This window comes from Plutella xylostella, chromosome 6, assembly GCF_932276165.1.
Source record: "Plutella xylostella chromosome 6, ilPluXylo3.1, whole genome shotgun sequence".
In the NCBI taxonomy this organism is placed as follows: domain Eukaryota; kingdom Metazoa; phylum Arthropoda; class Insecta; order Lepidoptera; family Plutellidae; genus Plutella; species Plutella xylostella.
The window spans coordinates 4,949,761-4,962,125 of NC_063986.1; the positions used below are offsets into that span (position 1 = coordinate 4,949,761).

The 12,365-nt window shown below is 36.4% G+C and overlaps 1 protein-coding gene across 1 annotated transcript in view; it reads left to right on the top strand.

Annotated features, from left to right (window-relative positions):
* LOC105382045 (chaoptin) overlaps positions 1 to 11,665 on the top strand; it is a 41,733-nt gene extending 30,068 nt beyond the window's left edge. The window contains exons 4-26 of the mRNA XM_048621654.1: positions 866 to 1,070; positions 2,346 to 2,516; positions 3,185 to 3,393; positions 3,800 to 3,954; positions 4,091 to 4,193; positions 4,495 to 4,695; positions 5,031 to 5,167; positions 5,325 to 5,544; positions 5,657 to 5,878; positions 5,994 to 6,235; positions 6,348 to 6,520; positions 7,030 to 7,111; positions 7,259 to 7,424; positions 7,511 to 7,653; positions 7,786 to 7,927; positions 8,352 to 8,480; positions 9,362 to 9,556; positions 9,749 to 9,892; positions 10,003 to 10,143; positions 10,241 to 10,483; positions 10,603 to 10,838; positions 10,921 to 11,047; positions 11,165 to 11,665. Of these exons, the coding sequence (XP_048477611.1) occupies positions 866 to 1,070; positions 2,346 to 2,516; positions 3,185 to 3,393; positions 3,800 to 3,954; positions 4,091 to 4,193; positions 4,495 to 4,695; positions 5,031 to 5,167; positions 5,325 to 5,544; positions 5,657 to 5,878; positions 5,994 to 6,235; positions 6,348 to 6,520; positions 7,030 to 7,111; positions 7,259 to 7,424; positions 7,511 to 7,653; positions 7,786 to 7,927; positions 8,352 to 8,480; positions 9,362 to 9,556; positions 9,749 to 9,892; positions 10,003 to 10,143; positions 10,241 to 10,483; positions 10,603 to 10,838; positions 10,921 to 11,047; positions 11,165 to 11,269 (3,891 nt within the window). The 3' untranslated portion in view covers positions 11,270 to 11,665. The remainder of the gene's footprint in view (positions 1 to 865; positions 1,071 to 2,345; positions 2,517 to 3,184; positions 3,394 to 3,799; positions 3,955 to 4,090; positions 4,194 to 4,494; positions 4,696 to 5,030; positions 5,168 to 5,324; positions 5,545 to 5,656; positions 5,879 to 5,993; positions 6,236 to 6,347; positions 6,521 to 7,029; positions 7,112 to 7,258; positions 7,425 to 7,510; positions 7,654 to 7,785; positions 7,928 to 8,351; positions 8,481 to 9,361; positions 9,557 to 9,748; positions 9,893 to 10,002; positions 10,144 to 10,240; positions 10,484 to 10,602; positions 10,839 to 10,920; positions 11,048 to 11,164) is intronic.
* The last annotated feature ends 700 nt before the right edge of the window (positions 11,666 to 12,365 follow it).

The following is a 12,365-nucleotide window of genomic DNA, read 5'->3' on the forward strand; positions in this document are numbered from 1 at the left end:
CACATAATGGAATCATATGTCCAGTCCGGGCGCCAGAAACGCGACAAAATACGACAAAAAGCCACATCGAAAGCCGAAATGTGTGTCGTCCCAGAGGTATTCTAAATGTGATTCGGGTCAGAGGACACTATTGTTTGAACCTTCTATATTTATGAGGTTATAAATAAAATCCTACTGAAACTTTAATCTTTTCCACGATTGATTTTCTCTTAGAATCATGTGAATTAAAAACTAAACTACCTTTGTTAAAATTATTTAATTGTTATTTGTCAAAAGCAATTATCCATTTCATACAAGGGCTCTCAGGCAAACTCGAGAAAATGACCCAAGGGAAATAATAGCACTCGTAAATTGTGAGTACGGAAAACAAAAACCCCGCATAAATAAGAAATAACCGAATGTATTTAGACATGGGTCAACTGATTTCCATGAATAATTTGATAAAAAAGAAGATAATGACAGCGCCATATAGTACTAATTGTTAATAATATAATTAAGAATATGTTAAAACTCACAACCCGACCCCAAAATTATTATTTCATTATTCCGCGACAGCGCCAACACCATCCTTGGTATAATAGTTGACCGGTTTGACTGCCCAATGTATAAACATTGGGTAGCCAAACATGTCGGCCTAAATAAATAATAGTTTTTAAGTTATAAATATTCTAAGTACTCACTAACACACTGTATTTTAATATGTCTACTAACAAAATTGGATCTTAGTAATCTGAATAAAGAAATTATATTAAATTATATTATTATCTCCAGTCAGCAACAGACGCTAATCTGGCTAGCCAATCTTACCTAACACTAACACCGACTCGCTTATCTTCAACTGACCAAACCCCCAAACTCCTTCCAGCTGCACGTGGACACGGGCCACCCGCCATGTTTGTTCCAAGCTCTCTGCACATGCTCCAAGCCGGCCGGGGACCTCGGCATCGTGAGCTGCCTCCACGCTCCGCTGCGCCGAGTGCCCGCTGCCGTCAACAGCTCCAAGCTGTTTACGCTGCAGCTGCACCATAACAGCATCAGAGATCTGGAGCCGCAGTTCTTCCAGGCTACTGGTGAGTTTGTGGAATCTTCCAGAAACAAATGTCTGGTCTCAGTCGAAAGTTAGTTTACGGTGGGAGCTATTCGTTCTAGAGTCGGAATTTTTGCAAGCGACTGTAACAAGTGCAGGTTACTCTGTTAGTGCCATGTAAAGATGTTTGCCCTCGGAATTTACAAACTATGCCTACCGGATATTCCGTCCACGCCAAGGCACTAATTAAAGGTTGATTAGGAGAGACCGGCATCTTTGAGGACATAATGTACCTATGTCCTCAAAGATGCCGAGTATTTACTGATGTAGTTTGAAAATCCATGACGCTTGCTTCTTGCTTACCTTTGGAAAAAATATGTTGAAAACTTTGAACATCTGTAGGTAACAGTATTTTTTCCTCAACACTTAAAATCACAACTACTTGTGATTTTAAGTGTTGAGGAAAAAATACCTACCTACGTACATATTTCATAATGAGAGTTAACGTAATTACAAGTTGTTGTAGACATGAAGCCGAATGTACGCGAATTTAAAGCCTATGCTACTCCAGAATTCTGTAAATGTTTACTCAATTTACATGTAGATTAGTTTCCCCTGCAGCCATTTAAAAACTCAAAACATCAGCTAAGTGAGGGAGTGAATTACAGTTTTTAATCAATTCAGCAGCTAAACATACAATATACGAGTACTACTTCTCGAGTAAAATGCTGCCAACAAAAATAGGACAAAGAGTAATGAACGACTCGGCAATAAGCAGTTTTCTTTCTTCATAGTTATGTTATTTTCTTCTCTGCAAATCTCTAATGTTATTGGATACTTAATTATATTTATTCTTTGTTTACTTCACTACTCTTTCACCAATGTTTGGATAAAATTTTCACATTTGTTTACTAACTTTCTTTGAGTTTGAAAGTTTACTGAACTTTCCGGGGGCATGATGTTTATCATAATGTTTCTGCCCTCTTTTCCACGAGGGGTTAGCAAGTTTAGTGCGCACTTTATTATTAACAATTCTTTCATAAAGTTTCCGTTCATACCCTGAAAGATAAAATGCGCTTTTTGTTTTAAACACTAGCTCCTTATCACTTTTAAGAGTTGCTAAGTTTTTACATTATTAAGTAGGTATATTATTATAATACCTCCCTCAACCTTATCTTTGCAATCTATTATGATTGGCTCTACTAACAACTACCGTGACTACCCTAGCGTACCTAACAAAAGTACCCGTTCCATCGTCTCCCGCTCAACGTAAAAACCTTTCAAAACATAAAAACCATCCCTCATCTCCACATTCCAGGTCTGTACCGGCTGGCGATCAGTCAGAACCCTCTCGAGAGCATCCACGAGGAGGCTTTCTATGGCCTGGACAACACCCTGTGGGAGCTGGAGCTGAGGGAAGATGGGCTGACGTCGGTGCCCAGCCGGTCCCTGAGGTACCTGCAGAAGCTCAGGCTACTGGATCTGGCAGGTACTGCTATTGTTACATACCTTCCTTATGCGTTGCGGTTAAATCTACGGAAAACTACATTACATTTGCATGTTCATTGTTGGTTAATGCGTTTGGGATAGGCAGAGAGTGTATAGCTGCACCCACATTTTTCCGGTGATTCATGTCCCAGTGTAACAAGTGCGGGTCATACGATCTATTGTAACAAGCCCATTATATTATGTCCTATTTATATGTAAATTCATTCCTTTCCACCAGTGAATATACCTACGAACACTCTCAGTTCGATTTACATAGCACGCTGCTAAGTAAGGGGCCTAAATCTGACCTATAAAAAAGTTACTGTGGCTTTATGCTCAAGTCTGCGTTTTCTTGGTTTATTGTTGCATTCAGAGAAGTCATCAAAAGATTATAGAGTCGTAAATGCGACGTTTGCGGATAAAATATCAAATGTGGAACTTGAAGTCGGTAAGAAGCATGAAAATATGAATGTTCGTTTGTAGGGTAATTTAGAATAAATTCTGCCGTAGACGAGAGTAAAATCGAATTATTTATGAAACACTAGCGCTACACCAGACGAGGCGACTACTCACTAAAATATAACGGCATTAATAAAACTCCATCGGATTTTATGTATTTCTCTTAAAATATGTATTATCCAATCTAGCATCTTTCTTATCCCATTCCAGGCAACGAGATATCCGACATATCAGGCGACAACTGGCGCGGTCTCGAGAACACTCTCCAAACCCTCATCCTGGCAGACAACTCCATCGCCAACCTGCCTCCTGACGCGTTCTCCGGCCTGCCCATGCTGGAGACCCTGGACTTGCATGGGAACCACCTCGCCATCATCGAGAGCGGCGTGTTTAGGGATGGCATGAGCCGGCTTAATCGGGTAAGTAGGTGTTTACTTTCTTTCATCAGAATCGTCCAGTGGTAGCTTGATAGCATCTAATCCATAGAATCTAAAACCGTATCGAGCTATTATATTATTTGTTCCATTGTTTTAAATATATTTGCATCCGGCTCTCTCGGTTGGAACCTTTGCGCATATTATTATTCTAAAGTCTGAACTTAATACGACGCCCATTGATGGCTAGCGATGCAGTTAAGGGCCTCGCATTATTGAATGTAATACCAGCCAATAATCATCAAATGCTAGACAAAGTCCTTACCGACCGCTACAATACTTGTCCCCTGATCTCCATATGCAATAACTTACATGACATAATAAAATCATACAATAATATGAGAAAATTATAAATCAGACAGTGCACTAATAAAATTAACTTTTATTTCAGCTTTACCTGCAAGACAACCAACTTACCTACATCCCGTATGAAGAGATATCTCCGCTGCGCCAGTTGAAAGTTCTAGATCTTTCTAACAACGTGATCAAGCAAGTGCCTCCTGCGCACGAGCTGAACAACGTACGCCTGTCGCTAGATGTTTTGAAGTAAGTAACTACCTCAAGAAGAGATATTTCTTTTTACTATGACTAAATAATTCAATTATCTTGACACCTTACCTTTCTAAAGTCTAGACTTATGAATATTCTTTATCTGTCCTAACGAAATGTTTCACATTTTCAGGCTCGATAACAACATCATCCGGATTTTATACCCTGGCTCTTTCAAGTACTTCAACGTGCTCAACCAAACATCGCTGGACGGAAATCCTATTTATCTTATTCGGGTAACCTACTATTATATTTCTTACTTGGATAAACAATAATTTGCTCACTCGAATGGAACTTTTGAGCATATCTCCTACTTTTCTTAACCTGGACCCTTTTGAAGCTGGTCCACTATACAGACACAGACAGCACACAGAATGCAATGTCAATGGCAATAAGTCCTCCTTCTAAAACCATACATATGTATTGATCTGCTCTTTATCTTTTGTATCTACCAAGATACAGGATAACCAATTTTTTGCATCATGATCTCTCGTTTTATGTGTCTCTCTGTCTTCAAACATCCCTCCCCAATTCCAGGAAGATGCCTTCCGCAACGCCAAGATCCGTTCTCTCTCGCTCCGCGACTGCGGCCTCACGGAGCTGTCGCCCGCGTCCTTCGCCGGCCTGGAGACCAGCCTGCAGACGCTGGACATCTCAGAGAACAACCTGACGGCCATCTCGCGCTTCATGCTGAATAAACTCGACTCGCTGCGGTCGCTCAACTTGAGGGAGAATCGGGTGAGACTTTTAATTATTCTTGCTGTTGTAACTTGTGACGTTAAAATCGAACGTTGCGGGCTTATTTTTTTTATTAAGTACCGGATTTTTATAACCAGACGTAGCACGGGCCGCATTTAAGACGTGAAAAAAGTTCTCCATCGCGCTCGCTCTTGAGGCTGCGCGATGTGAGAGTAAGCGCGATGCAAAACTTTTGTCTAATTTGCGCCCCGTGCTAGTCCCTCTGATTATTTAATTGTAAATTGATATGATTTCATCACGTTATCCGCTTCATGAGGCGTTTTTAAATGATAAGTGTCACGTACATAATGTCATTTTATCCTATTTGATTTCAGGTGGACATCAATCTTCTATCAATGAGTACGCCTTCCGACTACGCGCAGTCTTCGTTCAGCAACTTTCAGTACAAATTGTTTTATCTGGACGTTAGTGGCGCATCTTCGATCGATATGACTCTCCAAGATGTGAGACGGTTAGCATTATTCAATTGTTTTATTATTGAGACTAATAATTGCTCTAAATTGTTTAATTTAATTGGTTCTCTCTTGTCCCTATTAGACACACTACTTTTAACTATATAAGTGCGAATACCTAAAGCTTGTTCACCAATTTATTGTTTTTTTTTTCAGAATGCGTTCCCTCCGATATCTTTCAGTGAGCAAATTGCTGAGAAGAAGTCTAAGGTCTGAAGATTTCCTAGAGTTTGGAGTAGAGTTGGAAGATCTGAAGATTATCGGCAGCACCATCAACAGAATCGAGGGTAGTGCCTTCGAGCACGTCCGATCAATTAAGACTTTGGACATGTCTGAAAATAACATTGAATTTATTGATCCATTTGCTTTCGCTGAGGTGACTATCTAAGTCTTTTACTTTAGAATTTGTATCTTATAATATAAGTACCATTCTATAATATTGATACAAACCTACCTAATTATTATATATTTTGTTTTCATGTTTACAGTTGCACAGTCTGAATACTCTAAAACTGGCCAACGGTTTAGCTGATTCAGTAAAAATTCTACCTTTCGAGCCACTGAAAGCGTTGATAGAGCTCCAGTACTTAGACATGAGTAATAATAAGCTGAAAAACGTACCCGACACATCTTTTCACTTCTTGTACAAGCTAAAGACGCTGAATCTTCAGGACAACATGATTGAAAGCTTTTCTAAAGGAACTTTGCAGGTACTTTTATATTTTTATTCTTTCGTATTAATATAAAGACTTATTTTCGTAAAGTTCGGTTAAGTCCGTACTATTTATTAAATGTAACATTAAAAAAAACTGTTAAACTTTCCAGGGTGATATTCACAGAGAGCTTGAAAGCATAGCGCTATCGTTCAACCAACTCCGTCAAATAGAGATGCATACTTTCGTAGATCTTAGGGAACTGCAGTACATTCTTCTAGAAGACAATCTCATCGATTCTATTCATAGAAGAGCGTTTACTAGTCTTGATAATTTAAAAGTTATAAAATTAAGAGGAAACAGAATCAACGAAATCACTGAAGAAGCCTTCCAAAATTTACCAGCTCTAAAAGAGTAAGTTGTGTATCCTGACAAGGATCATAATCCATTAACTTTATGGAAAGAAATGTTTGTTTTGACTACTCTCAATAATGGAACCTACCACATTAATATTTCCGTATTTCAGGTTGGATATTTCTTTCAATAATTTAGATACGTTTAAATTCTCGATATTTGATCAAGTTGGATCAGCAACTGCCTTGAAAGTGAACTGTTCGTACAACAGAATAGTCACATTGACAGACTCCAACGCTCCCAGCTTCTTCACTTCAAACTTCTATGCTCCACCGAAGGCTCAGAGTAAGTTTAAACTTTAAATCAATTAAATAATCCTCTTGGTAACTTTTGAACCTTCTTGGCATACATATTTAACTTTTACCGGTACCACCTATATGTTATTATTTATAAAAAGTAACACGATATACAATAAATATTTACTAAAATAACTTTCCGTCTTCTTTTCTATTTCTTTCATGTTTTATTTATGTTAATATATACCTATTTACTTACTATATATGTATTCTTATTTATTTGGGTTTCTCTTACTATTTATGCAGAATTAATGAGTGAGGAAGAAATTCACAATCAAGGTGACTTTGTGTTCTACCTTAGTATTTACCTTCCTGTACCGTTTTATGTGTTTGTCCCTTAGTTTAGTTTAAGCTCTGTTCAATTAAGCCACTACAGTTTATACTATAATCCATTATTTTATTTCCTTGACTTACATGGCTATATCCGTATTAGCTTAAACCGCTTTTCACCTCTTTTTGGCTAAGTTTGGTGTATTCATTATACTTTTCTCGTTTAAGGTCTTGGAACAGTCTCCGTCAATATAAGAGTTTTGGATTTCTCACACAATAATATCACCTACATCGCTCCTTACTACTTTAGGTAAGTCAAAATCTTGTATCATTGCTCATTCGTTAATTAATAATTTCCCCTAAAGTAAAAAAAAATATATAAGTACAATTTTTTTACTTTAGGGGATAGCATCATGCAGCTTTCATGTTTTTTCACGGTTAATATTTTTCTTTTCAGGCATGCAGATTTGACTCTGTCCGAACTGCACTTGTCACACAATCGCATCAGGAACATCACCCGGGAAGTCTTTGGCTCCATGCTAATGTTGCAGTACTTGGATTTGTCACACAACCAAATTTTCGACCTGGAATACGATTGCTTCAAGAAAGTGAAGAATTTACAGGTAAACTACCCAGCTAGATTAACAAAACATACTTGAATGCAGGGTGCCTAAATTTAAAAATATATAATGTTCTGTTATTTTTGCAGATAGTAGATATGTCTCATAACCATATCATAGAAATCCCAGTGGAGATATTCCAAGAGATGCAGACGTTATCGTCAGTTGATCTGTCAGATAACCATATACGGCAATTAGCGGATAATTTGATCCCATCCAGTGCATTAGAACGGTAAGTCAAACATGGAATAGCCATTGGAAATTATGAATTATGAAGTCATAACATAACAATAAGTCCAGATCCAATATGATCTTTGAGTACTTACTTAAATCCTCTCAGTTTATGGTTTTTTTTCTTTTACAGGCTAGACCTATCGGATAATGAGTTATCAAGGATACCTACAAACTGCCTCTCTCAAGGTGCAGCAGGAAACCTAGTGGAATTCGATCTGAGTGGCAACAACATTCCTGCCGTGGCTATCGCAGACTTGGTACTCAGATTCCGGGTATGTTTATGTCTAAGCAGCATTAGTATGTTAAATTTTGCCTGGTTTATGAGCGTTACTTTACTTGTGTTTTTGAAAATATTTATACTAACCAAATTACTATTTTGTATGATATTATATAATTTACAAAAGTATTTAAATGATTATATGATGTATACATATATAATATATTTTTATGAAAAAACAAACATGATTGAAAAACAAATTATGATGAAAAGTCCTACAATTTGGGTCAGCTCAGCTATGACTTCATTTATTGTGAGCACTTTCCACATTGTATTGTTACGTCTAGTTTGACCTCTTCCTCAGTGTTCGACTATATTATTTGTATACCGTCATTTTTGCGTAACCCGTGTGGCTGTTTAGTAGCTAACACCCGTTTGTGTAGCCGGCTAATGTGTTGTCCTATCCATGCATGTGCCAGAGCGGAGAAGGCGAGTATTGGCAGGAGGAACCAGACTACAATGACGAATATATGTACCACACCGCTAGACGCGACCACCAAAGAGTGTTCCATCAAAAAAAGCAATATCCCCAGAATATACTGTACAAGGTAGAATATGCAATAACATTGGGAGCGATTCTGAAGGCACTAAATTTAATTTAAGCACTGATGTTGATTCTGAAGGCAGAAATTCTAATTTTAACGCTGTCAAACTAAAAAATTTGCTAGCATAAAATGACATTTACGAAAACAATCATAGAGTCGAATTTTAAGCAAAGAAATTAAGGTTTTGACGTAGCTAAATTTAAAATTTCTGCCTTCAGAATCGATATCACTGACCCCCTTATTCAAAAGCAATGCCAAATTTAAAATTGGTGCCTTCAAAATCGTTCATCGCATTGTACGGTCAGGTGCAGAGATACCTGACCCTCTTCTCGTAGTAACAATGCTTCTGAGCGGGGTCAGGTTTCTCTGCCCCTATCCTATAATCTAAAAACTTGGAATTTTCTAACAGTCACTTTGGTGAATGTGTAATCTTATATCTTCCCGTTTTGAACTACTACTCTTTAATTTTACTACACAAAGTAAAGACTATCGGCGTTTGTTATTTTGATTTACCTACATAAATTTAAGGCAGCCTATAGACTTATCAAGTGATGTTAGAAAATTCTCATTCCATATTCAACCATGCATCGTTTCCTTCAATCATTTTATTCAATATTTCATCCGAAGCTTTTTTATAATTATTTTGTGCATAATGTAGCCTGTATGCATATTTTATTGTAGCTAGTTGTTTTATTTTCGTAAAGGCTTGTTTGTGACCATAGTTATTGTTTGCTATTGTAGTTTTGTAGCTAGAGCATCATTAACCATTATCTACCTACCTCCATTTATTATTTATTCATCGTCCACATTAAGTGCAGGTTATAATTGTGTATAACACCTAATTATTTTAGCACATTAAAATTAATAAATCTATTTCATTCCAGTCTTTAGCGTGGCTTGATTTGTCAAATAATCACTTGGTAAGAATAGAAGGAGGATCTTTTGCTGCAGTACCAAGACTGAAATGGTTGGATATTAGTAACAACTCACCATTCACTACCGAAAGAGGAAATAGTGTTTTCAAAGGATTGGAAAGGAGATTGTCTCACTTGGGCTTGAGAAATATCAGTATGCTGTTTGTAAGTTGTCTAAATTCAAATTCAAATTCATACCATTTATTCACACTAATTCACAAACATACACAATACAATACAAAACATAAACATTAAATTTGTACTGGACTAACTACCTACATACTATATCACGTGTTTTTATTCGTGACATTGAATTTTATTTGACTTTTAATAATTGCTACAATTTTTGTATTTTAGATACCTTCTCTGCCGTTGCCTAAACTAAAAAGTTTAGATCTTTCATTCAACAATTTGCCATCGATCCCTCCAGAAACGACACAGAATTTGACAAAACTTCGGAAATTAGATCTATCTTACAACGATCTAACTACTGTACCAGTTGTAAGTATTGAATAATAGTAACTTATGTTCAATTGTTTAGTTTAGTTTAAGTGTTAACTAAACTTTTGCGTGTTGTAACTAAATATAAAATATTTTTTAATTTTTTATAGGCAACTCACACGCTCAACGAGTTAAGATGGCTATCATTATCTGGAAATCCTATAACAGCACTTATGAACACAAGTTTATACGGAGTTTCACCTCGCCTCGAATATCTCGACGTTACACGGCTTAGGATCAAAATTTTTGAGGTAACATTCTCTATCTGCAACTTTTATAAGTAACTACATTTTTATGGTTGGTTTTCTTTCATGTACTTTAACTGACTCATACTTTCCTTTATTCAAGACTGGAGCATTCAGCAAAATGTACGCATTGCGAACTCTTAAAATAACAGCCTACTCGAACGCAAGAGACTTCAACGTACCAAGAATGCTTACCAACAATGCTGGCTTAGAAAACTTATACATTGACGTCGACGATTCGAGCATCAACCTGGGCAAAGAGATGAATGGTCAACTACCGTGTAAACTGGACAACATTACCATTACTGGTAGAGCAATGAGGTTCTTGTCAGAATACCTTCTAAACGTGAGTGCGGATTTAATATTATTCAAACAAATACTTCTACATCATATTATCATGCATTTTTAATTTGTACATCAGTCATTTTTTTTAAAGAAGTGTTTCTTATTATTTTTCGTCAACAGGGTGTACATTCTAAAAAACTTCGGCTAACGATCTTCAACACAAGTATTGAGGAAATCGACCAGGCGGTATTCTGGCAGCCAGGACGCGTCAGGAACTTGACACTGGACCTTCGAATGAACTATTTGACAAGAGTTCCGAATCCTTCTCAAAGAGAGTGGCCGGGAGTACCCAACTCTGTGTTCCTTCAGGATATACTGATATCTGGAAATCCCTTGATTTGTGATTGTGGAATCGGGTATGTATTTTCTGAATATTTTATGAAAGTTCATACTTCTAACGGTAAATTTTAAATAATTAATATCATTATTTCGTTACAGATGGGTAGAAGCATGGGATCGCAAAAGAAGACAGTATTTATGTGAAAGCCCATCGAAATGTATAACAACAAGAGACGATGTGAGATTTGCAACATGTCCATCATACGACAACAGAACTTTGAGTGATGTAAGTGATTTTTTTTTATTTTATCTCATAAACGCACGAAACACAATGTTTTGTTGGCTTCCAAATCTTTTCCCCTATGAATCTTTCCAGTATATTCACAGTACTTTCTCTTTTCAGGTGCTGGCCAGAGATCTAGATTGTGGATTTGGACGAGGATTCCTCAACTCTCCCAACATCATGATAATGATAGTCATGTCCTTATTGACGGCGCTCTATATTTGAGGATTGTTTTGGCTTTTCGGGATCTACGTAGATTTCTATGATCTGTTGCATAGAATTTACGGCGTCTAAGCCAACCTAAGACATCATTGATATTGGTGTTGCCTTATACGGAGATGGATGAATTCTGTCTTGCGGGATACTATTAGAAGATTCTTAAAGATTTAAAGTTCCGTTATAGTCTTAATTATGGATAGTTTAAAAGTTACAGACATATGGAATTTTTAAATGTTACAGTAAGACTCCTACTGGCCTAAATATTAACTGAAATCTTCTCCAATATGTGATCCCATAGCCAAGACGGTAGTGATAAAGGATTTTGAAGTATACTACACAGGTGTTAATGTTAAATGTGAGGAAAATAGTCAAGATTAATTTAAGAGCTGTGTATGTTGAAATTGTTGTGTTGTTGAAATTGAAATATTATGGTGTGTAAGCTGAAGTGAGATTGATAGAAGGGGACTTTACTACAGTTAATGCTTTTGCAATTCTATGAGGTAACAAGAAAGAACATTAAATTTCAATTATTACTGTTTGATGAATGATCTCATTGCTTTTTTTTTCATTATAACTAATGATTTTATTTTTCACGCTTCGTAAAAAGGGTGACTAAAAACTATTCTGTTATTTGGACTAAGTACATAATACTTACTTAATTTTTAAAGCCGATTTCAGAAAGAAGCAATGACTTTACAAGTAAAGTAGACTGCATTCATTCGAATGATATATTGTGTTCGTCCAATATTTATAGTGTATTAATTATATAATTGCCTATGTGTATTAGAAATTTTAGCCTTAGAATAATGTAATAAAGATAAATATGGTTAACTTAATTTATATAATTTTAATTTTGGTGTTAATAGACAAGCCTAGATATACAAGGAAGTAGTACAAGGAAGTTCTAATTATTATAATGTAATCTGGTTTCTTTTCTTATGTTAAGATAGTATATACATAATAGGTTTAATTGTATTTACATCCTGTATTCTATTTCATCAGGTAAAGACGTACCTATTTAACTTCTTATACAACTCATTGTAAATATGTTTCATCAATTTTAGATTCTTTCCTACCAAAATGCTTACTCTATTTACCTGCG